This window comes from Pimephales promelas, chromosome 22 (assembly GCF_988280905.1).
Source record: "Pimephales promelas chromosome 22, fPimPro1.hap1.1, whole genome shotgun sequence".
In the NCBI taxonomy this organism is placed as follows: Eukaryota; Metazoa; Chordata; class Actinopteri; order Cypriniformes; family Leuciscidae; genus Pimephales; species Pimephales promelas.
Window position 1 is genome coordinate 25,894,658 of NC_142790.1, and position 26,022 is coordinate 25,920,679.

The 26,022-nt window shown below is 39.8% G+C and overlaps 2 protein-coding genes across 7 annotated transcripts in view; one reads left to right on the forward strand and one right to left on the reverse strand.

Moving 5' to 3' along the window:
- The window catches only part of dnah5l (dynein, axonemal, heavy chain 5 like), a 63,459-nt gene extending 60,666 nt beyond the window's left edge, over positions 1-2,793 (forward strand). For all 6 annotated transcript variants that reach the window (XM_089125891.1, XM_089125890.1, XM_089125893.1 and 3 more), the window contains 2 exons: positions 55-276; positions 1,891-2,793. In XM_089125891.1, coding sequence (XP_088982017.1) covers positions 55-276; positions 1,891-2,103 — 435 coding nt within the window. In that variant the 3' untranslated portion in view covers positions 2,104-2,793. The remainder of the gene's footprint in view (positions 1-54; positions 277-1,890) is intronic.
- A 408-nt stretch (positions 2,794-3,201) lies between these two features.
- Positions 3,202-26,022, reverse strand: part of cavin4b (caveolae associated protein 4b) — a 57,802-nt gene continuing 34,981 nt past the window's right edge. The window contains exon 2 of the mRNA XM_039684902.2: positions 3,202-4,455. Within this exon, the coding sequence (XP_039540836.1) occupies positions 3,865-4,455 (591 nt within the window). The 3' untranslated portion in view covers positions 3,202-3,864. The remainder of the gene's footprint in view (positions 4,456-26,022) is intronic.

Below are 26,022 nucleotides of genomic sequence, written 5' to 3' on the forward strand. Positions count from 1 at the left end.
AATGATCAGGTTTCTCCAGTAACACACTTATTTTGTGTCTTTTCTTCATTGAAGGGGTTCTTAACAGCAATGCGTCAAGAGACCACTCGAGTAAATGTGGCTAAAGGCTGGGCCCTAGACACAGTCGTCCTACTCAACGACGTCACTCGTATGATGAAGGAGGATGTTACAGGCCCCCCTCCAGGAGACGTGGGCGGCGTCTACATCTACGGTCTCTTTCTGGATGGTGCTGGATGGGACAAGCGAAATGCAAAACTGACAGAATCATCACCGAAGGTATTCAGGGGATGGATTTATTATTATATTAATATTATTTATTATTAATATTAAATTATTATTATTATATTATTATAAGACAATACATAGCCAAAAGTATGTGGATAACAGGTTTAGCTGTTTCAACTACAAACATTGCACAGACCCTTATAGTCTTCTCAGGCAGACAGACTTCCTGTGAGCCCTTTTCTGTTTCAGCATGAAAATGCTCCTGTGCACAAAGTGAATTTCATATAGAAATGGTTTTCTAAGCCTGGTTTGCACATGTTTTTGACCATGTAGTTTAGCTGTCAATGAAATGGCTTAATTGTATATGACCACAAAAGTGACAGCCCACTTTCTCAGCTATCTTAATGTCTGTAGAATTGTTCCCATTCGATATATGGAATATATGTATAATGTCTTTTATTAACTGGATAGCCCATGAAGAACTGAAAAAAATGACGTATTTTGTAATTATACAATACATCATAAACTGCATATATATATGTAAGGGATAATGTAGAGCAAGGCAGTTGTTATAGCGAATACAACCCCGATAGGCTTCACGTTGGGGTCTTAAATCAGCCTGAAGGGGTTGTATTCACTATAAAAATCGCCTCAATTTGCATTATCCCGCTTATTACATGGCTACCTTCCAAATAAATCAATAATTTGACGCAAAATATTGATTTAAAGGAGTTTATCCTCCAGAGTGAAGTGAATTGTGTCCAGGGCAACGCTCTGTTTTTCATGGCAATGGTGTATTGCATCAAAGTCCTTTCAGGCAAGTCGTGCCACTCGGCCACCATCTTGCAGCTATTTCGGACTTAACAAGACCAGGCTCCTGTCTAAATGAATGGGCAGAGAGTCAGAACTGCACTTTCACTGGTCACCGGGACATAAAAACTGCATGTATAGAAACAGCAGTAAAATATAATAAAAATCGCTGAAAAACTTTGATGACTTTGCCCTAAAATAAGGTTTAAAACGCCGTTTTCCCGCAGGTTATACTTTTACTGCGCACGCGCAAGGGTTCTCTCGCTCTCTGTCGCGCGCTGCACAGTTTGAAACTGAATGTGCGCGCTCTCGCTCGCTCGCTCTAGATTCCGGGAGATTTTAACTAATTTGCGGGCATCAGCGAGCCTCTATCAATCTGCGGGAGACACGCAGAACTTCTGGGAGACTTGGGATGTCTGATATTTTCACAACGCACACATACACAGAATATCAAATCTGCCGCCTTTTCAAACAGTAACGTATTTAAATGTTTCCCAGCTTGACCGTTAAAAGCAGACGATTGGCTGTCAAGCGGGAGGGGCGGGGCATTTGCATGCAACCGCCATCTTTGGTGTTACGGGTTTTCCCTATACATTTGTATTAAGGATTGAGGAATAGTTTGTATTTAGCAGCGCGGTCTGTTATCAAGAACTAACAACCAAGCCATGTAATAAATATATATATATGAAGTTAATTACAAAACAGATTATTAGACAATTAATTTGACTTTTCTATCCATAAAAATAAATAAAAAATTCTACAGAAGCGCATATGCCATCTTGCGAACCCAAAGTCAACTAATCTGTCTTAATTTGCAAAGCCATGACAGTATATCTGTATAATCTTGTTTGGTAGGTTCTCTTCACACCATTGCCAGTTGTGCATGTGTATGCGGTTAGCAGCACCACAGAAACCAAGAAGTCACCCATGAATCTGTACTCCTGCCCAGTGTACAAGAAACCAAGACGAACTGACTTGACATACATCTTTTCCCTGTTGCTCCGGAGCAGCCAGAACCCGGACCATTGGACACTGAGGGGAGTTGCTTTGCTTTGTGACTGTAAATAAAAATTCCAAAGCTATTTTGACACGTGAAGCTAGTTATAAAAAAAATCGAAACAGTTTAAAAAAAATGGATATTGATTCGTGGAGTTCGTGAGAATTGATACTAAATTTATTATTATTGAGATGGCAAGGTAAAAAAAAAAATTCTTGTTTGGAAGCAGCAATATAAAAGTTGAAATATGCACAATTCTTTTGCACAAACATGCAATAGAATGTATCTGTTTTTCTTAAACTATTCAGAAATGCCCCTTATAGTGGTCTACTATCTGGGATCGTTACTTTTGCAGTGCATTGATGTTGATTGATACATTATAGCAGTGGTGTCCGAACTATGCGCATATATGACTTAATTAAAACAATGTATTGAAGAAACATAATTGTTCCATTACAACTAGTGTTCTTGAGTGACGTTCTTTATTATTCACACATGAACATTTCATATAGAGCTCAAAGTGTGATTAAAACAAACAGGAAAGACAATCTCATGGTAGCAGTCTAGCCTTTTTATCCTCATTACAACTAAGTAGGCCTCTGACTTTTTTTTTTCTCCATTTGGCCATAATAAAAAAGTTTGGACACCTGCATGATAGGAAATAACATGTCATACAGCAGCATTTGCTTTTTTACCACTGTGATCTTTAAACAACAGACTGATTGCAAATCTTTAATAATAAATCTTGATGACTAGTTATACACGCTATGCATTTTCTTTCACAAACTGTTCAGAAACCTGCTGATTGAGTTAACATGTTTATTTAAAAATACTACAAATGAATAGTGATGGTTTATACCTAAAGTTGTTTTACACAGAAAAGAACAACACAGAAAATCACAGAAAAATATTGTTATAAATTACTTGCCTGCACAGTTAATGTTATATTCCAAAGACAACAACAACAACATCTAAATTGAAAAACCTAATTCTAAACTCATTAGAATGGATGTCAGTCAACACCACAATATATGTATAGTTCTCCAGATAAAGTCCCAAACGCACTTTTGTTACCCATCTTCGAACATTTTTTTGTTTTTTAATAAATTCAGCTATTTAAAGTAATTTTACACACGCCTAACCAATAAAATGCTAATTAAATATGTATTTCTTAAAAGGTGCACTCAGTAATTTTTCCTCAAAAACATTTTACCCCTTAATAAAGAATAGCGAGAGACTGCAGTGTCTTACAATAAGACGTTTTCCATCATGGGGGACGCCATATTGGTATCACATGACCAGCGGACCACTGCTCACTATAGTGAGTGTGATTCGAAAGCATATGGCGGTACTTTGATGTGAAACACACCTTATATCTATTAGTAGTATTGTAAAACACATCTGTGTGGGTTGAGTATTTGTTTCCAAAAACCTTCTGTTTTGCATGATGTGTCACCCATAGGTGGCAAAATGAAGACTAAAAACAAACAAACAAAAAAAATGAAACAGTGAGTGCACCCTAATTTTAGCTGATTTTAAATTAAAACCATAGTCTAGTCACCTCAGTACATTGGTTTAACATTCACAACCCTTCATACTGCAGTCTGAAACAGATGTAAACAACAAAATCAAAAGAAAAAAATCTACGTATATTGTTTGTAGTGTACAACTTCCTCAATTCGCTCATTCAATTGTTGTAAGCACAATCCGCTGATCCATATGCTCAGAAGCAAGATCTCTGATCTTCCCAATCTTTCCACCTTCAAGTTCTCCATAATCTAATTCATATCTGATCATTAGTCTTTCCCAAATGTGACTGTCAGACTCGCCTTTTAAGAAAGCTGCTTCATGTCATACATCGGCACTTCCGATTCCTCGCCCTTGCCCTCCTCTGGACCTTCTTGTTTCTCCGTCGGCTCAGTGTAGGCCACGTCAGGGCTTGGCTTGCGACCCTTGGGTGGTGGGACGGGTGCCGTTCCTTCCGTGGTCCCTTCTGCTCCTTCCTGACCTTCAGCCACCGTCCTTTCCTTCTTCAGGTTCAGCTTTGCTGGCACGGTTTTCGTGATGGTCTCCTTGAAGCGTTCCCCAGACTGTTTCAGCCGCTCCCCGGACTGGCGGATCCTCTCACGTCGATCGGCCGATACTATGCGCTGACCCAGGTTGTTGACCTTAGTGCCCAGGTTCTCTTTGGTCTTAGTCATGTTCTCACGAGAGAAGGTCTGCTTCAGGCTTTCGATACGCTTCAGGCCGGTCTTCTTTATTTTGGCTGCAGTAGATGAGTCGCCCTCCTCAACGACCATGTATTCGTTATCTGAGTCTGGGAGCGGGGCCTCTGGTGCATCTGGGTCTGTGGAAGCGTCTCCGCCCACTGCTCCCTTCAGAGAGGCTTTGGATCCAGCTACAGCTGGGACCTCTTTATCTCCCTGTGGAAAGACAATACATTTACCATAAACATACCATATTTAGGATATCTAAGACCTTTAATCAAATGGTTTTAAGCCTACATTCTGAACAACCATTCCATGTTTGCACAGTTGTTTGTTAAAATCTTTTACTTTGAACAATGTATTGCCATCAACATGTTTGGATTATTGTGTGATGTTTGCGAATGTGTTTTACAAAAATGTTCCATTATAGCTCTATACAAAACAAAAATAATTAAGCCATCTTTTAAGAGTCTTGGCTCGAAGTGGTCACAAATTCTCAAAAAAAATTCTTGCATAAGAAAGCCATAATCGATATAGCCTAATCGCCATTTTAGCCCCCTTTTTTAACTTCTGGAGCATTTCACCTATTTTAACACTTCAAGGCCAAAGGCCCCGTTTACATGAGAACGATTACGGGTGCAAACGTAAAAATATTTTATCGGATGTGCCTTTCGTTTACACGGCGACGCCGTTTTTTGAGGCTTAAAAACGCAAAAAAGTTAAACCACCCTCCAGAGTGGAAATCTTAAAACGCTCCACCGCCGCGTTGCCGTGTAGTCTGCTTGACAGTGAAGGTTGTACGCAGGCGCGTGGACTTGGTCTTGTTGTAGTATGCACTCCTAGCCGCCTGAAGTGCATACTACATTGAATTTCACACACTTTTGCGTCACCATTTGCACGCGGATTTCCCACACAAAACGCTCGTCTAAACACAGAATAAAAAGTGATGACGTAACGCCACTTTTGCATTTTCTCTTCAGAATCGTTTCCGTGTAAACATAGCCTAAGCCGGGGTTCATCAATGTCGGTCCTGGAGGGCCACTGTCCCTGCACTTTAGCTCCAACCCTGATCAAACACGCCTACCTGTGAGTTTCTACTGATCCTGAAGACCTTGATTAGGTGTGTTTGATCAGGGTTGGAGCTAAACACTGCAGGGACAGTGACCCTCCAGGACCGAGATTGGTGAACCCAGGGGTTTTAAGTCCACCTGGCACTATGTTGATGTTTTGACTTCTGGAATTGGCAATTTTCATTGCAGAGTAAAGAGACACATATTTCTGGATTCTACAGATTCTCAGCTACAATTTGGATGCATTGAAAACACACTTTTTGGAACAATTGTGTGTGTAATAATGTGATATCTCACTAAGAAATACAAAAACAGAATTTTTTTTGTTGTTTTTATTATATAAAAAATAAATAAACAAGGGATTTTACAACAAATATTTACTCCTCAGACGTGTCCCCCCCAATATTGAAAAATGCGGTATGTGTCCCACCCAAAAAATTGCATACTAACCTACCGCAGGAACACAAACTGTAGATTTGGAACTTTTATTTTTAATGCGCGACAAAGAAGATATCCGGTTTTGTCAGCAAGTCAAACCCAGAGTGATAGTTAGGTTAAACCCTTAAATCGGTTAAACCTTCCCATTTCATGTTTGAATAATCACCATTCGCTTCATTTATTTCACTCACCGGAGCATCTGATTGGTGGAGAGAAGTTAACATTAAACTAGAGGCGCACCAGCTTTGAACTGGAACCACCCCAGATAGCAAACTGACATTGAATCAACGTGGAAATATGACATCGAAACAACGTTGATCTGACATTGTTTTGCTCATCGAATTAACGTTGAACCAACGTCAGACGCGTCATTCTTTCAAAACTAACGGAAAATCAACTTGAAATCAACGCGTTGTTTCAACGTTATGAAAGCAAACCAATTTTCGATTTCATTTAGCTTTGAAGAATGCCGCGTCTGACGTTGGTTCAACGTTAATTCGATGAGCAAATCAACGTTGTTTCAATGTCATGAGAGACGTCGTTTCCACGTTGATTCAATGTCAGTTTGCTATCATGTTACTTATAATATCACATAACTTTTTTGCAGTTTGAATAAATAATAAACACAGCAGTTTGAACTCTTCTCCTCTTTATTATATCACACATCAGATCACTAACTCCAAAAACCGCGACCGTACTAAGTGCGCACGACCCATCTACGGCAAGCCCCGAGGGGAAAAATACGTTGCATACACGCATACAACGAGCGCTAGTACATCATACCGGTATTATAGACTTTGTTGGATTATGTCATTTACAATCCAAAAAAGTCTGTTACAATAATAATAATAAATATTTTGAGGACAGTTACACTGTATTGAGACAGTTGAGAAATAATAATATTTTTGCAGTTTTCAACAATAATTGTCATTATTGAACCCTTGCTCTTATTTTGTGTCTGATTTCTCAGTTTTGTCATTATTTTAGCAAATAATTTATTTTCATATATTTTGAGACGGTTTGTTTTAAGAAGTTTCAAAGAGTCAGTAAAAGAGTAAAGTAAAAGTTAAAACTTTTTTATTTAAGTATAGGCATATTTTTTTATTAAGTATTTATTTTGTATTAACACTGTATTCATTTATAATGTATCATTATTGCGTGACATTTGTGTCAATAATCGTCAAGCACTGGTGACTTCGCGTAGTGGGAGGGGGCCCCAAATCAGACCACCACTGCAAGTACCATATCACCAAACTGTATGTTGGTGGGATGGGCGTTGATTCATAGTGGCCAATATGTCCCCCCCAATGTCAAAGACATTCCTACGCCCTTGCCTGGGGCTAATCCCAGACCCCTCTCCATTGTCTGAGAACGTCATCTTTTGTTTTTGATCTGTGATTGGTTCACACACACCAACAGCATTTCATATCATTAGATCAGAGTAAAGTAATATTTGTTTGTTTTGCAGTAAAATGCTATAGATTTGCACTAAAAAAACAAAATGCTTTCAATTTGCGGATATTAACCCAGTATACAGACAAATGTCAGCTTTTTCATAAAAAAGTAAGTTAAAGGTTAAGCGATCCTGGGTGTTGACGTTCGGAATATTTTCAAACAAATCGGAGGCTAGCTAAACCCTCCCTCCTCCGCATCTCATCTCCTTCCCCTCCCTTCCGTGCTTCCTGAAGTAATTGTGAACGTGCATTTGGCTGACTGCATAGTTCTAGCTAATTATATCCTTGTGTGGGTTTGGCGAACATAAGCGTCAATTTAGAATAATAAAAAAAAACATTTTAAAGGCTGTCCAGCAAAAAACCCTTACGTTGGTCCCACATCGCTCAGAGAACCTTTAATACCGTCATCCAATCCGAAGTTATTAACCCCATCAGACCTGAATTATGTTTCAAGTTTCTGAAAAATATAAAAGTACATTTTCCCAGCTCATGAGGCTTCTATAAATTAAAACAAATGAAAATTATATATATATATATATATATATAATGGATTTCATTGTGATTTTTTTTGTCCATTCCACTGGACATCAGGTCAAAACAGGTAGTTCCAGCAGTATACCATTTCAACTATAATTTTGAGGTTCTTGTTTTACAGATTGCACATTGTTTGTAACAAAGTAAATATCTTTGAATCAATCAATCTGGTCGTATTAGAGTCATTTTCTGTGTGCATCTTTCTTTTTTAGAACAAAAACTTGAACATTATAACATTACAACTTTAATCGTAAGGTTTTTCCTTTATATATTGCACATTTGTTTAAAAATAAACGTAGGAATCAATTAATACATTCATGTTAGAGTCATTTCCTGTGTGCATCCTGTGTTTTCTTGTATTTTTACTGTACTAGCAGGACGGTTGCCAGCAAGTCACTGTATTTCGATTTCCAGTAACTAGTGTAATTCACTTTACAGTGCACAAGGTCAGTAATGCAAACTACAAAATAGTACTTTACTATATTTTTACTGTATTTTGTAATTTGGTCTGCTTCTGCTGTAATCAATTATACGGCATTGTACTGTAATATCAATATTGATACATTACTGCTAAATATTGTAATTTTCAAAATATTTCCTAATAATGATATCATATAGTTATTTGGAAAATATATAGGAAAACAAAATACTATGGAAGTCAATGGCTACTGTCAGCTGTCTTGTTACCGACGTTCTTCAAAATATCTTTTGTGTTCAGCAGAATAAAAACGGTATGAAACTCAAATAGGTTTGGAACAACATAAGGGTGAGTAAGTGATGGCAATTATAATTTGTGGGTGAACTATACCTTTAAAGTGAGTTCACCCAAAAACTTAAATTAGCCCATGATTTAATCACCCTGGCCTCTAGCCATCCTAGGTCTATATGACATTCTTCTCTCTGACGAAAACAATCAGAGTTATATTAAACAATGTCCTGGCCCTTCCAAACTTTATATTGGCTGAAAATGGTTGTTTCTGTTTTGAAAGTCCATAAAAGTGCATCTACCCATGATACAAGTGCATCTATCCATCATAAAAGTGCATCTATCCAGAAAAAAAAAATAGTATTCAAATGAAATATTAAAAATATTCATATTTAAGTTGCGCTTTAGATTTAAGTCAAATGCGTATGTTCGTTTGGCCGGAAGTTATTTTACTTTATAAAGTTTTAAACACAGATATTTTTCTTACATCTCCATCTTCCTCATTACTCCACATAAAGTCAACATCTGAGATATTTTCATCAGCTATATGTTCAAGCACTTCAGAACTGTATATTCTGCACATGAAAAAGTAAAAAAAAAAATGTTTGAAAGCCTGTTACTGAAGTCACATTTTCAGTAATGCCGATTGAAATTTCTTTTATAAAAAAAAAAATATATCACAGTAACGATACATTTTTTAAAACTTTTTCATGTGCAGAATATACAGTTCTGAAGTGCTTGAACATATAGCTGATGAAAATATCTCAGATGTTGACTTTATGTGGAGTAATGAGGAAGATGGAGATGTAAGAAAAATATACATATACATTTATGATGGATAGATGCACTTTTATGATGGACAGATGCACTTTTATGATAGATAGATGCACTTTTATGATGGATAGATGCACTTTTATGATGGATAGATGCACTTTTATGATGGATAGATGCACTTGTATCATGGATAGATGCACTTGTATGATGGATAGATGCACTTGTATCATGGATAGATGCACTTTTATGATGGATAGATGCACTTGTATCATGGATAGATGCACTTTTATGATGGATAGATGCACTTTTATGATGGATAGATGCACTTTTATGATGGATAGATGCACTTGTATCAAGGATAGATGCACTTTTATGATGGATAGATGCACTTGTATCATGGATAGATGCACTTTTATGATGGATAGATGCACTTTTATGATGGATAGATGCACTTTTATGATGGATAGATGCACTTGTATCAAGGATAGATGCACTTTTATGATGGATAGATGCACTTGTATCATGGATAGATGCACTTTTATGATGGATAGATGCACTTTTATGATGGATAGATGCACTTTTATGATGGATAGATGCACTTGTATCATGGATAGATGCACTTGTATCATGGATAGATGCACTTTTATGATGGATAGATGCACTTTTATGATGGATATATGCACTTTTATGATGGATAGATGCACTTTTATGATGGATATATGCACTTGTATCATGGATAGATGCACTTGTATCATGGATAGATGCACTTTTATGATGGATAGATGCACTTTTATGATGGATATATGCACTTGTATCATGGATAGATGCACTTTTATGATGGATAGATGCACTTTTATGATGGATGGATGCTCTTGTATCATGGATAGATGCACTTTTATGATGGATAGATGCACTTTTATAATGGACAGATGCACTTTTATGATGGATAGATGCACTTGTATCATGGATAGATGCACTTTTATGATGGATAAATGCACTTGTATCATGGATAGATGCACTTTTATGATGGATAGATGCACTTTTATGATGATGGATGCACTTGTATCATGGATAGATGCACTTTTATGATGGATAGATGCACTTGTATCATGGATAGATGCACTTTTATGATGGATAGATGCACTTTTATGATGGATGGATGCACTTGTATCATGGATAGATGCACTTGTATCATGGATAGATGCACTTTTATGATGATAGATGAACTTTTATGATGGATGGATGCACTTTTATGATGGATAGATGCACTTGTATCATGGATAGATGCACTTTTATGATGAATAGATGCACTTTTATGATGGATAGATGCACTTTTATGATGGATGGATGCACTTTTATGATGGATAGATGCACTTGTATCATGGATAGATGCACTTTTATGATGATAGATGCACTTTTATGATGGATGGATGCACTTGTATCATGGATAGATGCACTTGTATCATGGATAGATGCACTTTTATGATGGATGGATGCACTTTTATGATGGATAGATGCACTTGTATCATGATAGATGCACTTTTATGATGGATAGATGCACTTGTATGATGGATAGATGCACTTTTATGATGGATAGATGCACTTGTATCATGGATAGATGCACTTTTATGATGGATAGATCCACTTGTATCATGGATAGATGCACTTTTATGATGGATAGATGCACTTTTATGATGGATAGATGCACTTGTATCATGGATAGATGCACTTTTATGATGGATAGATGCACTTTTATGATGGATGGATGCACTTTTATCATGGATAGATGCACTTTTATGATGGATAGATGCACTTTTATGATGGATGGATGCACTTTTATCATGGATAGATGTACTTTTATGATAGATAGATGCACTTGTATCATGGATAGATGCACTTTTATGGACTTTCAAAACAGAAACAACTGTTTACAGCCACAACCACAAATTATATTTGTCATCACTTACTCACCCTCATGTTGTTCCAAACCTGTATGAGTTTCATACCATTTTTATGTTGGATACCATCCTGCCTGCAATCTATTGAATGGGGTTTTGGGTAGTATATTTGATTAACTTTTTAACTGAACTGCCTGTCATGATAAAAACTATTTTACTGCACTCAGCAGGCCCCCCGGAGTCCGTAGCACTCAGGGAGGCCAGAGTTTCAAGAAGAACAGAGAAACTCAAAATTTCGACCCAAAAAAACTAAAAGGGGTACGTAGGATCTTTTGCCACGTGGGATCTCAATATCTCAGCTCAGGAAGGGTTTAGAGACTCCATTTTTGCACTCAAGTCTGAGTCTCATGGCCGTCTATCAGAATCCAGAGTTTTGAGAAGATCAGAGAAACTCAAAATTTCACCCCCCGAAAAAAAACAAAAGGGGTAACACTGTCGTTTTTTTTCGGGGGGTGAAATTTTGAGTTTCTCCGATCTTCTCAAAACTCTGGATTATGATAGAGGGCTGTGAGACTTTGACCTGAGTGCAAAAATGGAGGCTCTAGACCCTTCCAGAGCTGAGATATCGAAACTCAAAATTTCGACCCGAAAAAAAACGACAGTGTTACCCCTTACGTTTTTTTTTCATTTTCGGGCGAAAAATTGAGTTTCTCCGATCTTCTCAAAACTCTGGATTATGATAGAGGGCTGTGAGACTTTGACCTGAGTGCAAAAATGGAGGCTCTAGACCCTTCCAGAGCTGAGATATCGAAACTCAAAATTTGGACCCGAAAAAAAAACGACAGTGTTACCCCTTACGTTTTTTTTTTCATTTTCGGGCGAAAAATTGAGTTTCTCCGATCTTCTCAAAACTCTGGATTATGATAGAGGGCTGTGAGACTTTGACCCGAGTGCAAAAATGGAGGCTCTAGACCCTTCCAGAGCTGAGATATCGAAACTCAAAGTTTGGACCCGAAAAAAAAACGACAGTGTTACCCCTTACGTTTTTTTTCATTTTCGGGCGAAAAATTGAGTTTCTCCGATCTTCTCAAAACTCTGGATTATGATAGAGGGCTGTGAGACTTTGACCCGAGTGCAAAAATGGAGGCTCTAGACCCTTCCAGAGCTGAGATATCGAAACTCAAAGTTTGGACCCGAAAAAAAAACGACAGTGTTACCCCTTACGTTTTTTTTCATTTTCGGGCGAAAAATTGAGTTTCTCCGATCTTCTCAAAACTGTGGATTATGATAGAGGGCTGTGAGACTTTGACCCGAGTGCAAAAATGGAGGCTCTAGACCCTTCCAGAGCTGAGATATCGAAACTCAAAGTTTGGACCCGAAAAAAAAAACGACAGTGTTACCCCTTACGTTTTTTTTCATTTTCGGGCGAAAAATTGAGTTTCTCCGATCTTCTCAAAACTCTGGATTATGATAGAGGGCTGTGAGACTTTGACCCGAGTGCAAAAATGGAGGCTCTAGACCCTTCCAGAGCTGAGATATCGAAACTCAAAATTTGGACCCGAAAAAAAAAACGACAGTGTTACCCCTTACGTTTTTTTTCATTTTCGGGCGAAAAATTTAGTTTCTCCGATCTTCTCAAAACTCTGGATTATGATAGAGGGCTGTGAGACTTTGACCCGAGTGCAAAAATCAAGGCTCTAGACCCTTCCAGAGCTGAGATATCGAAACTCAAAATTTGGACCCGAAAAAAAAACGACAGTGTTACCCCTTACGTTTTTTTTCATTTTCGGGCGAAAAATTGAGTTTCTCCGATCTTCTCAAAACTCTGGATTATGATAGAGGGCTGTGAGACTTTGACCCGAGTGCAAAAATGGAGGCTCTAGACCCTTCCAGAGCTGAGATATCGAAACTCAAAATTTGGACCCGAAAAAAAAACGACAGTGTTACCCCTTACGTTTTTTTTCATTTTCGGGCGAAAAATTGAGTTTCTCCGATCTTCTCAAAACTCTGGATTATGATAGAGGGCTGTGAGACTTTGACCCGAGTGCAAAAATGGAGGCTCTAGACCCTTCCAGAGCTGAGATATCGAAACTCAAAATTTGGACCCGAAAAAAAAAACGACAGTGTTACCCCTTACGTTTTTTTTCATTTTCGGGCGAAAAATTTAGTTTCTCCGATCTTCTCAAAACTCTGGATTATGATAGAGGGCTGTGAGACTTTGACCCGAGTGCAAAAATCAAGGCTCTAGACCCTTCCAGAGCTGAGATATCGAAACTCAAAATTTGGACCCGAAAAAAAAACGACAGTGTTACCCCTTACGTTTTTTTTCATTTTCGGGCGAAAAATTTAGTTTCTCCGATCTTCTCAAAACTCTGGATTATGATAGAGGGCTGTGAGACTTTGACCCGAGTGCAAAAATGGAGGCTCTAGACCCTTCCAGAGCTGAGATATCGAAACTCAAAATTTGGACCCGAAAAAAAAACGACAGTGTTACCCCTTACGTTTTTTTTCTTTTTCGGGCGAAAAATTGAGTTTCTCAGATCTTCTCAAAACTCTGGATTATGATAGAGGGCTGTGAGACTTTGACCCGAGTGCAAAAATGGAGGCTCTAGACCCTTCCAGAGCTGAGATATCGAAACTCAAAGTTTGGACCCGAAAAAAAAACGACAGTGTTACCCCTTACGTTTTTTTTCATTTTCGGGCGAAAAATTTAGTTTCTCAGATCTTCTCAAAACTCTGGATTATGATAGAGGGCTGTGAGACTTTGACCCGAGTGCAAAAATGGAGGCTCTAGACCCTTCCAGAGCTGAGATATCGAAACTCAAAGTTTGGACCCGAAAAAAAAACGACAGTGTTACCCCTTACGTTTTTTTTCATTTTCGGGCGAAAAATTTAGTTTCTCCGATCTTCTCAAAACTCTGGATTATGATAGAGGGCTGTGAGACTTTGACCCGAGTGCAAAAATGGAGGCTCTAGACCCTTCCAGAGCTGAGATATCGAAACTCAAAGTTTGGACCCGAAAAAAAAACGACAGTGTTACCCCTTACGTTTTTTTTCATTTTCGGGCGAAAAATTGAGTTTCTCCGATCTTCTCAAAACTCTGGATTATGATAGAGGGCTGTGAGACTTTGACCCGAGTGCAAAAATGGAGGCTCTAGACCCTTCCAGAGCTGAGATATCGAAACTCAAAGTTTGGACTTGAAAATAAAACGACAGTGTAACCCCTTACGTTTTTTTTCATTTTCGGGCGAAAAATTGAGTTTCTCCGATCTTCTCAAAACTCTGGATTATGATAGAGGGCTGTGAGACTTTGACCCGAGTGCAAAAATGGAGGCTCTAGACCCTTCCAGAGCTGAGATATCGAAACTCAAAGTTTGGACCCGAAAAAAAAACGACAGTGTTACCCCTTACGTTTTTTTTCATTTTCGGGCGAAAAATTGAGTTTCTCCGATCTTCTCAAAACTCTGGATTATGATAGAGGGCTGTGAGACTTTGACCCGAGTGCAAAAATGGAGGCTCTAGACCCTTCCAGAGCTGAGATATCGAAACTCAAAGTTTGGACCCGAAAAAAAAACGACAGTGTTACCCCTTACGTTTTTTTTCATTTTCGGGCGAAAAATTGAGTTTCTCCGATCTTCTCAAAACTCTGGATTATGATAGAGGGCTGTGAGACTTTGACCCGAGTGCAAAAATGGAGGCTCTAGACCCTTCCAGAGCTGAGATATCGAAACTCAAAGTTTGGACCCGAAAAAAAAACGACAGTGTTACCCCTTACGTTTTTTTTCATTTTCGGGCGAAAAATTGAGTTTCTCCGATCTTCTCAAAACTCTGGATTATGATAGAGGGCTGTGAGACTTTGACCCGAGTGCAAAAATGGAGGCTCTAGACCCTTCCAGAGCTGAGATATCGAAACTCAAAGTTTGGACCCGAAAAAAAAACGACAGTGTTACCCCTTACGTTTTTTTTTATTTTCGGGCGAAAAATTGAGTTTCTCCGATCTTCTCAAAACTCTGGATTATGATAGAGGGCTGTGAGACTTTGACCCGAGTGCAAAAATGGAGGCTCTAGACCCTTCCAGAGCTGAGATATCGAAACTTAAAGTTTGGACCCGGAAAAAAAACGACAGTGTTACCCCTTACGTTTTTTTTTCATTTTCGGGCGAAAAATTGAGTTTCTCCGATCTTCTCAAAACTCTGGATTATGATAGAGGGCTGTGAGACTTTGACCCGAGTGCAAAAATGGAGGCTCTAGACCCTTCCAGAGCTGAGATATCGAAACTCAAAGTTTGGACCCGAAAAAAAAACGACAGTGTTACCCCTTACGTTTTTTTTCATTTTCGGGCGAAAAATTGAGTTTCTCCGATCTTCTCAAAACTCTGGATTATGATAGAGGGCTGTGAGACTTTGACCCGAGTGCAAAAATGGAGGCTCTAGACCCTTCCAGAGCTGAGATATCGAAACTCAAAGTTTGGACCCGAAAAAAAAACGACAGTGTTACCCCTTACGTTTTTTTTCATTTTCGGGCGAAAAATTGAGTTTCTCCGATCTTCTCAAAACTCTGGATTATGATAGAGGGCTGTGAGACTTTGACCCGAGTGCAAAAATGGAGGCTCTAGACCCTTCCAGAGCTGAGATATCGAAACTCAAAATTTGGACCCGAAAAAAAAACGACAGTGTTACCCCTTACGTTTTTTTTCATTTTCGGGCGAAAAATTGAGTTTCTCCGATCTTCTCAAAACTCTGGATTATGATAGAGGGCTGTGAGACTTTGACCCGAGTGCAAAAATGGAGGCTCTAGACCCTTCCAGAGCTGAGATATCGAAACTCAAAATTTGGACCCGAAAAAAAAACGACAGTGTTACCCCTTACGTTTTTTTTCATTTTCGGGCGAAAAATTGAGTTTCTCCGATCTTCTCTAAACTCTGGATTATGATAGAGGGCTGTGAGACTTTGACCCGAGTGCAAAAATGGAGGCTCTAGACCCTTCCAGAGCTGAGATATCGAAACTCAAAGTTTGGACCCGAAAAAAAAAACGACAGTGTTACCCCTTACGTTTTTTTTCATTTTCGGGCGAAAAATTGAGTTTCTCGATCTTCTCAAAACTCTGGATTATGATAGAGGGCTGTGAGACTTTGACCCGAGTGCAAAAATGGAGGGTCTAGACCCTTCCAGAGCTGAGATATCGAAACTCAAAATTTGGACCCGAAAAAAAAACGACAGTGTTACCCCTTACGTTTTTTTTCATTTTCGGGCGAAAAATTGAGTTTCTCCGATCTTCTCTAAACTCTGGATTATGATAGAGGGCTGTGAGACTTTGACCCGAGTGCAAAAATGGAGGCTCTAGACCCTTCCAGAGCTGAGATATCGAAACTCAAAATTTGGACCCGAAAAAAAACCGACAGTGTTACCCCTTACGTTTTTTTTCATTTTCGGGCGAAAAATTGAGTTTCTCCGATCTTCTCAAAACTCTGGATTATGATAGAGGGCTGTGAGACTTTGACCCGAGTGCAAAAATGGAGGCTCTAGACCCTTCCAGAGCTGAGATATCGAAACTCAAAATTTGGACCCGAAAAAAAAACGACAGTGTTACCCCTTACGTTTTTTTTCATTTTCGGGCGAAAAATTGAGTTTCTCCGATCTTCTCAAAACTCTGGATTATGATAGAGGGCTGTGAGACTTTGACCCGAGTGCAAAAATGGAGGCTCTAGACCCTTCCAGAGCTGAGATATCGAAACTCAAAATTTGGACTTGAAAAAAAAAACGACAGTGTTACCCCTTACGTTTTTTTTCATTTTCGGGCGAAAAATTGAGTTTCTCCGATCTTCTCAAAACTCTGGATTATGATAGAGGGCTGTGAGACTTTGACCCGAGTGCAAAAATGGAGGCTCTAGACCCTTCCAGAGCTGAGATATCGAAACTCAAAGTTTGGACCCGAAAAAAAAAACGACAGTGTTACCCCTTACGTTTTTTTTCATTTTCGGGCGAAAAATTGAGTTTCTCCGATCTTCTCAAAACTCTGGATTATGATAGAGGGCTGTGAGACTTTGACCCGAGTGCAAAAATGGAGGCTCTAGACCCTTCCAGAGCTGAGATATCGAAACTCAAAGTTTGGACCCGAAAAAAAAACGACAGTGTTACCCCTTACGTTTTTTTTCATTTTCGGGCGAAAAATTGAGTTTCTCCGATCTTCTCAAAACTCTGGATTATGATAGAGGGCTGTGAGACTTTGACCCGAGTGCAAAAATGGAGGCTCTAGACCCTTCCAGAGCTGAGATATCGAAACTCAAAGTTTGGACCCGAAAAAAAAACGACAGTGTTACCCCTTACGTTTTTTTTCATTTTCGGGCGAAAAATTGAGTTTCTCCGATCTTCTCTAAACTCTGGATTATGATAGAGGGCTGTGAGACTTTGACCCGAGTGCAAAAATGGAGGCTCTAGACCCTTCCAGAGCTGAGATATCGAAACTCAAAGTTTGGACCCGAAAAAAAAACGACAGTGTTACCCCTTACGTTTTTTTTCATTTTCGGGCGAAAAATTGAGTTTCTCCGATCTTCTCTAAACTCTGGATTATGATAGAGGGCTGTGAGACTTTGACCCGAGTGCAAAAATGGAGGCTCTAGACCCTTCCAGAGCTGAGATATCGAAACTCAAAGTTTGGACCCGAAAAAAAAACGACAGTGTTACCCCTTACGTTTTTTTTCATTTTCGGGCGAAAAATTGAGTTTCTCCGATCTTCTCAAAACTCTGGATTATGATAGAGGGCTGTGAGACTTTGACCCGAGTGCAAAAATGGAGGCTCTAGACCCTTCCAGAGCTGAGATATCGAAACTCAAAATTTGGACCCGAAAAAAAAACGACAGTGTTACCCCTTACGTTTTTTTTCATTTTCGGGCGAAAAATTGAGTTTCTCCGATCTTCTCAAAACTCTGGATTATGATAGAGGGCTGTGAGACTTTGACCCGAGTGCAAAAATGGAGGCTCTAGACCCTTCCAGAGCTGAGATATCGAAACTCAAAATTTGGACCCGAAAAAAAAACGACAGTGTTACCCCTTACGTTTTTTTTCATTTTCGGGCGAAAAATTGAGTTTCTCCGATCTTCTCTAAACTCTGGATTATGATAGAGGGCTGTGAGACTTTGACCCGAGTGCAAAAATGGAGGCTCTAGACCCTTCCAGAGCTGAGATATCGAAACTCAAAATTTGGACCCGAAAAAAAAACGACAGTGTTACCCCTTACGTTTTTTTTCATTTTCGGGCGAAAAATTGAGTTTCTCCGATCTTCTCAAAACTCTGGATTATGATAGAGGGCTGTGAGACTTTGACCCGAGTGCAAAAATGGAGGCTCTAGACCCTTCCAGAGCTGAGATATCGAAACTCAAAATTTGGACCCGAAAAAAAAACGACAGTGTTACCCCTTACGTTTTTTTTCATTTTCGGGCGAAAAATTGAGTTTCTCCGATCTTCTCAAAACTCTGGATTATGATAGAGGGCTGTGAGACTTTGACCCGAGTGCAAAAATGGAGGCTCTAGACCCTTCCAGAGCTGAGATATCGAAACTCAAAGTTTGGACCCGAAAAAAAAACGACAGTGTTACCCCTTACGTTTTTTTTCATTTTCGGGCGAAAAATTGAGTTTCTCCGATCTTCTCAAAACTCTGGATTATGATAGAGGGCTGTGAGACTTTGACCCGAGTGCAAAAATGGAGGCTCTAGACCCTTCCAGAGCTGAGATATCGAAACTCAAAGTTTGGACCCGAAAAAAAAACGACAGTGTTACCCCTTACGTTTTTTTTCATTTTCGGGCGAAAAATTGAGTTTCTCCGATCTTCTCAAAACTCTGGATTATGATAGAGGGCTGTGAGACTTTGACCCGAGTGCAAAAATGGAGGCTCTAGACCCTTCCAGAGCTGAGATATCGAAACTCAAAGTTTGGACCCGAAAAAAAAAACGACAGTGTTACCCCTTACGTTTTTTTTCATTTTCGGGCGAAAAATTGAGTTTCTCCGATCTTCTCAAAACTCTGGATTATGATAGAGGGCTGTGAGACTTTGACCCGAGTGCAAAAATGGAGGCTCTAGACCCTTCCAGAGCTGAGATATCGAAACTCAAAATTTGGACCCGAAAAAAAAACGACAGTGTTACCCCTTACGTTTTTTTTCATTTTCGGGCGAAAAATTGAGTTTCTCCGATCTTCTCAAAACTCTGGATTATGATAGAGGGCTGTGAGACTTTGACCCGAGTGCAAAAATGGAGGCTCTAGACCCTTCCAGAGCTGAGATATCGAAACTCAAAATTTGGACCCGAAAAAAAAACGACAGTGTTACCCCTTACGTTTTTTTTCATTTTCGGGCGAAAAATTGAGTTTCTCCGATCTTCTCAAAACTCTGGATTATGATAGAGGGCTGTGAGACTTTGACCCGAGTGCAAAAATGGAGGCTCTAGACCCTTCCAGAGCTGAGATATCGAACCTCAAAGTTTGGACCCGAAAAAAAAACGACAGTGTTACCCCTTACGTTTTTTTTCATTTTCGGGCGAAAAATTGAGTTTCTCCGATCTTCTCAAAACTCTGGATTATGATAGAGGGCTGTGAGACTTTGACCCGAGTGCAAAAATGGAGGCTCTAGACCCTTCCAGAGCTGAGATATCGAAACTCAAAGTTTGGACCCGAAAAAAAAACGACAGTGTTACCCCTTACGTTTTTTTTCATTTTCGGGCGAAAAATTGAGTTTCTCCGATCTTCTCAAAACTCTGGATTATGATAGAGGGCTGTGAGACTTTGACCCGAGTGCAAAAATGGAGGCTCTAGACCCTTCCAGAGCTGAGATATCGAAACTCAAAGTTTGGACCCGAAAAAAAAACGACAGTGTTACCCCTTACGTTTTTTTTCATTTTCGGGCGAAAAATTGAGTTTCTCCGATCTTCTCAAAACTCTGGATTATGATAGAGGGCTGTGAGACTTTGACCCGAGTGCAAAAATGGAGGCTCTAGACCCTTCCAGAGCTGAGATATCGAAACTCAAAGTTTGGACCCGAAAAAAAAACGACAGTGTTACCCCTTACGTTTTTTTTCATTTTCGGGCGAAAAATTGAGTTTCTCCGATCTTCTCAAAACTCTGGATTATGATAGAGGGCTGTGAGACTTTGACCCGAGTGCAAAAATGGAGGCTCTAGACCCTTCCAGAGCTGAGATATCGAAACTCAAAGTTTGGACCCGAAAAAAAAACGACAGTGTTACCCCTTACGTTTTTTTTCATTTTCGGGCGAAAAATTGAGTTTCTCCGATCTTCTCAAAACTCTGGATTATGATAGAGGGCTGTGAGACTTTGACCCGAGTGCAAAAATGGAGGCTCTAGACCCTTCCAGAGCTGAGATATCGAAACTCAAAATTTGGACCCGAAAAAAAAACGACAGTGTTACCCCTTACGTTTTTTTTCATTTTCGGGCGAAAAATTGAGTTTCTCCGATCTTCTCAAAACTCTGGATTATGATAGAGGGCTGTGAGACTTTGACCCGAGTGCAAAAATGGAGGCTCTAGACCCTTCCAGAGCTGAGATATCGAAACTCAAAATTTGGACCCGAAAAAAAAACGACAGTGTTACCCCTTACGTTTTTTTTCATTTTCGGGCGAAAAATTGAGTTTCTCCGATCTTCTCAAAACTCTGGATTATGATAGAGGGCTGTGAGACTTTGACCCGAGTGCAAAAATGGAGGCTCTAGACCCTTCCAGAGCTGAGATATCGAAACTCAAAATTTGGACCCGAAAAAAAAACGACAGTGTTACCCCTTACGTTTTTTTTCATTTTCGGGCGAAAAATTGAGTTTCTCCGATCTTCTCAAAACTCTGGATTATGATAGAGGGCTGTGAGACTTTGACCCGAGTGCAAAAATGGAGGCTCTAGACCCTTCCAGAGCTGAGATATCGAAACTCAAAGTTTGGACCCGAAAAAAAAACGACAGTGTTACCCCTTACGTTTTTTTTCATTTTCGGGCGAAAAATTGAGTTTCTCCGATCTTCTCAAAACTCTGGATTATGATAGAGGGCTGTGAGACTTTGACCCGAGTGCAAAAATGGAGGCTCTAGACCCTTCCAGAGCTGAGATATCGAAACTCAAAGTTTGGACCCGAAAAAAAAACGACAGTGTTACCCCTTACGTTTTTTTTCATTTTCGGGCGAAAAATTGAGTTTCTCCGATCTTCTCAAAACTCTGGATTATGATAGAGGGCTGTGAGACTTTGACCCGAGTGCAAAAATGGAGGCTCTAGACCCTTCCAGAGCTGAGATATCGAAACTCAAAGTTTGGACCCGAAAAAAAAACGACAGTGTTACCCCTTACGTTTTTTTTCATTTTCGGGCGAAAAATTGAGTTTCTCCGATCTTCTCAAAACTCTGGATTATGATAGAGGGCTGTGAGACTTTGACCCGAGTGCAAAAATGGAGGCTCTAGACCCTTCCAGAGCTGAGATATCGAAACTCAAAGTTTGGACTTGAAAAAAAAAACGACAGTGTTACCCCTTACGTTTTTTTTCATTTTCGGGCGAAAAATTGAGTTTCTCCGATCTTCTCAAAACTCTGGATTATGATAGAGGGCTGTGAGACTTTGACCCGAGTGCAAAAATGGAGGCTCTAGACCCTTCCAGAGCTGAGATATCGAAACTCAAAGTTTGGACTTGAAAAAAAAAACGACAGTGTTACCCCTTACGTTTTTTTTCATTTTCGGGCGAAAAATTGAGTTTCTCCGATCTTCTCAAAACTCTGGATTATGATAGAGGGCTGTGAGACTTTGACCCGAGTGCAAAAATGGAGGCTCTAGACCCTTCCAGAGCTGAGATATCGAAACTCAAAGTTTGGACTTGAAAAAAAAACGACAGTGTTACCCCTTACGTTTTTTTTCATTTTCGGGCGAAAAATTGAGTTTCTCCGATCTTCTCAAAACTCTGGATTATGATAGAGGGCTGTGAGACTTTGACCCGAGTGCAAAAATGGAGGCTCTAGACCCTTCCAGAGCTGAGATATCGAAACTCAAAGTTTGGACCCGAAAAAAAAACGACAGTGTTACCCCTTACGTTTTTTTTCATTTTCGGGCGAAAAATTGAGTTTCTCCGATCTTCTCAAAACTCTGGATTATGATAGAGGGCTGTGAGACTTTGACCCGAGTGCAAAAATGGAGGCTCTAGACCCTTCCAGAGCTGAGATATCGAAACTCAAAGTTTGGACCCGAAAAAAAAACGACAGTGTTACCCCTTACGTTTTTTTTCATTTTCGGGCGAAAAATTGAGTTTCTCCGATCTTCTCAAAACTCTGGATTATGATAGAGGGCTGTGAGACTTTGACCCGAGTGCAAAAATGGAGGCTCTAGACCCTTCCAGAGCTGAGATATCGAAACTGAAAGTTTGGACCCGAAAAAAAAACGACAGTGTTACCCCTTACGTTTTTTTTCATTTTCGGGCGAAAAATTGAGTTTCTCCGATCTTCTCAAAACTCTGGATTATGATAGAGGGCTGTGAGACTTTGACCCGAGTGCAAAAATGGAGGCTCTAGACCCTTCCAGAGCTGAGATATCGAAACTCAAAGTTTGGACCCGAAAAAAAAACGACAGTGTTACCCCTTACGTTTTTTTTTATTTTCGGGCGAAAAATTGAGTTTCTCCGATCTTCTCAAAACTCTGGATTATGATAGAGGGCTGTGAGACTTTGACCCGAGTGCAAAAATGGAGGCTCTAGACCCTTCCAGAGCTGAGATATCGAAACTTAAAGTTTGGACCCGGAAAAAAAACGACAGTGTTACCCCTTACGTTTTTTTTTCATTTTCGGGCGAAAAATTGAGTTTCTCCGATCTTCTCAAAACTCTGGATTATGATAGAGGGCTGTGAGACTTTGACCCGAGTGCAAAAATGGAGGCTCTAGACCCTTCCAGAGCTGAGATATCGAAACTCAAAGTTTGGACCCGAAAAAAAAACGACAGTGTTACCCCTTACGTTTTTTTTCATTTTCGGGCGAAAAATTGAGTTTCTCCGATCTTCTCAAAACTCTGGATTATGATAGAGGGCTGTGAGACTTTGACCCGAGTGCAAAAATGGAGGCTCTAGACCCTTCCAGAGCTGAGATATCGAAACTCAAAGTTTGGACCCGAAAAAAAAACGACAGTGTTACCCCTTACGTTTTTTTTCATTTTCGGGCGAAAAATTGAGTTTCTCCGATCTTCTCAAAACTCTGGATTATGATAGAGGGCTGTGAGACTTTGACCCGAGTGCAAAAATGGAGGCTCTAGACCCTTCCAGAGCTGAGATATCGAAACTCAAAATTTGGACCCGAAAAAAAAACGACAGTGTTACCCCTTACGTTTTTTTTCATTTTCGGGCGAAAAATTGAGTTTCTCCGATCTTCTCTAAACTCTGGATTATGATAGAGGGCTGTGAGACTTTGACCCGAGTGCAAAAATGGAGGCTCTAGACCCTTCCAGAGCTGAGATATCGAAACTCAAAGTTTGGACCCGAAAAAAAAAACGACAGTTTTACCCCTTACGTTTTTTTTCATTTTCGGGCGAAAAATTGAGTTTCTCGATCTTCTCAAAACTCTGGATTATGATAGAGGGCTGTGAGACTTTGACCCGAGTGCAAAAATGGAGGCTCTAGACCCTTCCAGAGCTGAGATATCGAAACTCAAAATTTGGACCCGAAAAAAAAACGACAGTGTTACCCCTTACGTTTTTTTTCATTTTCGGGCGAAAAATTGAGTTTCTCCGATCTTCTCTAAACTCTGGATTATGATAGAGGGCTGTGAGACTTTGACCCGAGTGCAAAAATGGAGGCTCTAGACCCTTCCAGAGCTGAGATATCGAAACTCAAAATTTGGACCCGAAAAAAAAACGACAGTGTTACCCCTTACGTTTTTTTTCATTTTCGGGCGAAAAATTGAGTTTCTCCGATCTTCTCTAAACTCTGGATTATGATAGAGGGCTGTGAGACTTTGACCCGAGTGCAAAAATGGAGGCTCTAGACCCTTCCAGAGCTGAGATATCGAAACTCAAAGTTTGGACCCGAAAAAAAAAACGACAGTGTTACCCCTTACGTTTTTTTTCATTTTCGGGCGAAAAATTGAGTTTCTCGATCTTCTCAAAACTCTGGATTATGATAGAGGGCTGTGAGACTTTGACCCGAGTGCAAAAATGGAGGCTCTAGACCCTTCCAGAGCTGAGATATCGAAACTCAAAATTTGGACCCGAAAAAAAAACGACAGTGTTACCCCTTACGTTTTTTTTCATTTTCGGGCGAAAAATTGAGTTTCTCCGATCTTCTCTAAACTCTGGATTATGATAGAGGGCTGTGAGACTTTGACCCGAGTGCAAAAATGGAGGCTCTAGACCCTTCCAGAGCTGAGATATCGAAACTCAAAGTTTGGACCCGAAAAAAAAACGACAGTGTTACCCCTTACGTTTTTTTTCATTTTCGGGCGAAAAATTGAGTTTCTCCGATCTTCTCAAAACTCTGGATTATGATAGAGGGCTGTGAGACTTTGACCCGAGTGCAAAAATGGAGGCTCTAGACCCTTCCAGAGCTGAGATATCGAAACTCAAAGTTTGGACCCGAAAAAAAAAACGACAGTGTTACCCCTTACGTTTTTTTTCATTTTCGGGCGAAAAATTGAGTTTCTCCGATCTTCTCAAAACTCTGGATTATGATAGAGGGCTGTGAGACTTTGACCCGAGTGCAAAAATGGAGGCTCTAGACCCTTCCAGAGCTGAGATATCGAAACTCAAAGTTTGGACCCGAAAAAAAAACGACAGTGTTACCCCTTACGTTTTTTTTCATTTTCGGGCGAAAAATTGAGTTTCTCCGATCTTCTCAAAACTCTGGATTATGATAGAGGGCTGTGAGACTTTGACCCGAGTGCAAAAATGGAGGCTCTAGACCCTTCCAGAGCTGAGATATCGAAACTCAAAGTTTGGACCCGAAAAAAAAACGACAGTGTTACCCCTTACGTTTTTTTTCATTTTCGGGCGAAAAATTGAGTTTCTCCGATCTTCTCAAAACTCTGGATTATGATAGAGGGCTGTGAGACTTTGACCCGAGTGCAAAAATGGAGGCTCTAGACCCTTCCAGAGCTGAGATATCGAAACTCAAAGTTTGGACCCGAAAAAAAAACGACAGTGTTACCCCTTACGTTTTTTTTTCATTTTCGGGCGAAAAATTGAGTTTCTCCGATCTTCTCAAAACTCTGGATTATGATAGAGGGCTGTGAGACTTTGACCCGAGTGCAAAAATGGAGGCTCTAGACCCTTCCAGAGCTGAGATATCGAAACTCAAAGTTTGGACCCGAAAAAAAAACGACAGTGTTACCCCTTACGTTTTTTTTCATTTTCGGGCGAAAAATTGAGTTTCTCCGATCTTCTCAAAACTCTGGATTATGATAGAGGGCTGTGAGACTTTGACCCGAGTGCAAAAATGGAGGCTCTAGACCCTTCCAGAGCTGAGATATCGAAACTCAAAATTTGGACCCGAAAAAAAAACGACAGTGTTACCCCTTACGTTTTTTTTCATTTTCGGGCGAAAAATTGAGTTTCTCCGATCTTCTCAAAACTCTGGATTATGATAGAGGGCTGTGAGACTTTGACCCGAGTGCAAAAATGGAGGCTCTAGACCCTTCCAGAGCTGAGATATCGAAACTCAAAGTTTGGACCCGAAAAAAAAACGACAGTGTTACCCCTTACGTTTTTTTTCATTTTCGGGCGAAAAATTGAGTTTCTCCGATCTTCTCAAAACTCTGGATTATGATAGAGGGCTGTGAGACTTTGACCCGAGTGCAAAAATGGAGGCTCTAGACCCTTCCAGAGCTGAGATATCGAAACTCAAAGTTTGGACCCGAAAAAAAAACGACAGTGTTACCCCTTACGTTTTTTTTCATTTTCGGGCGAA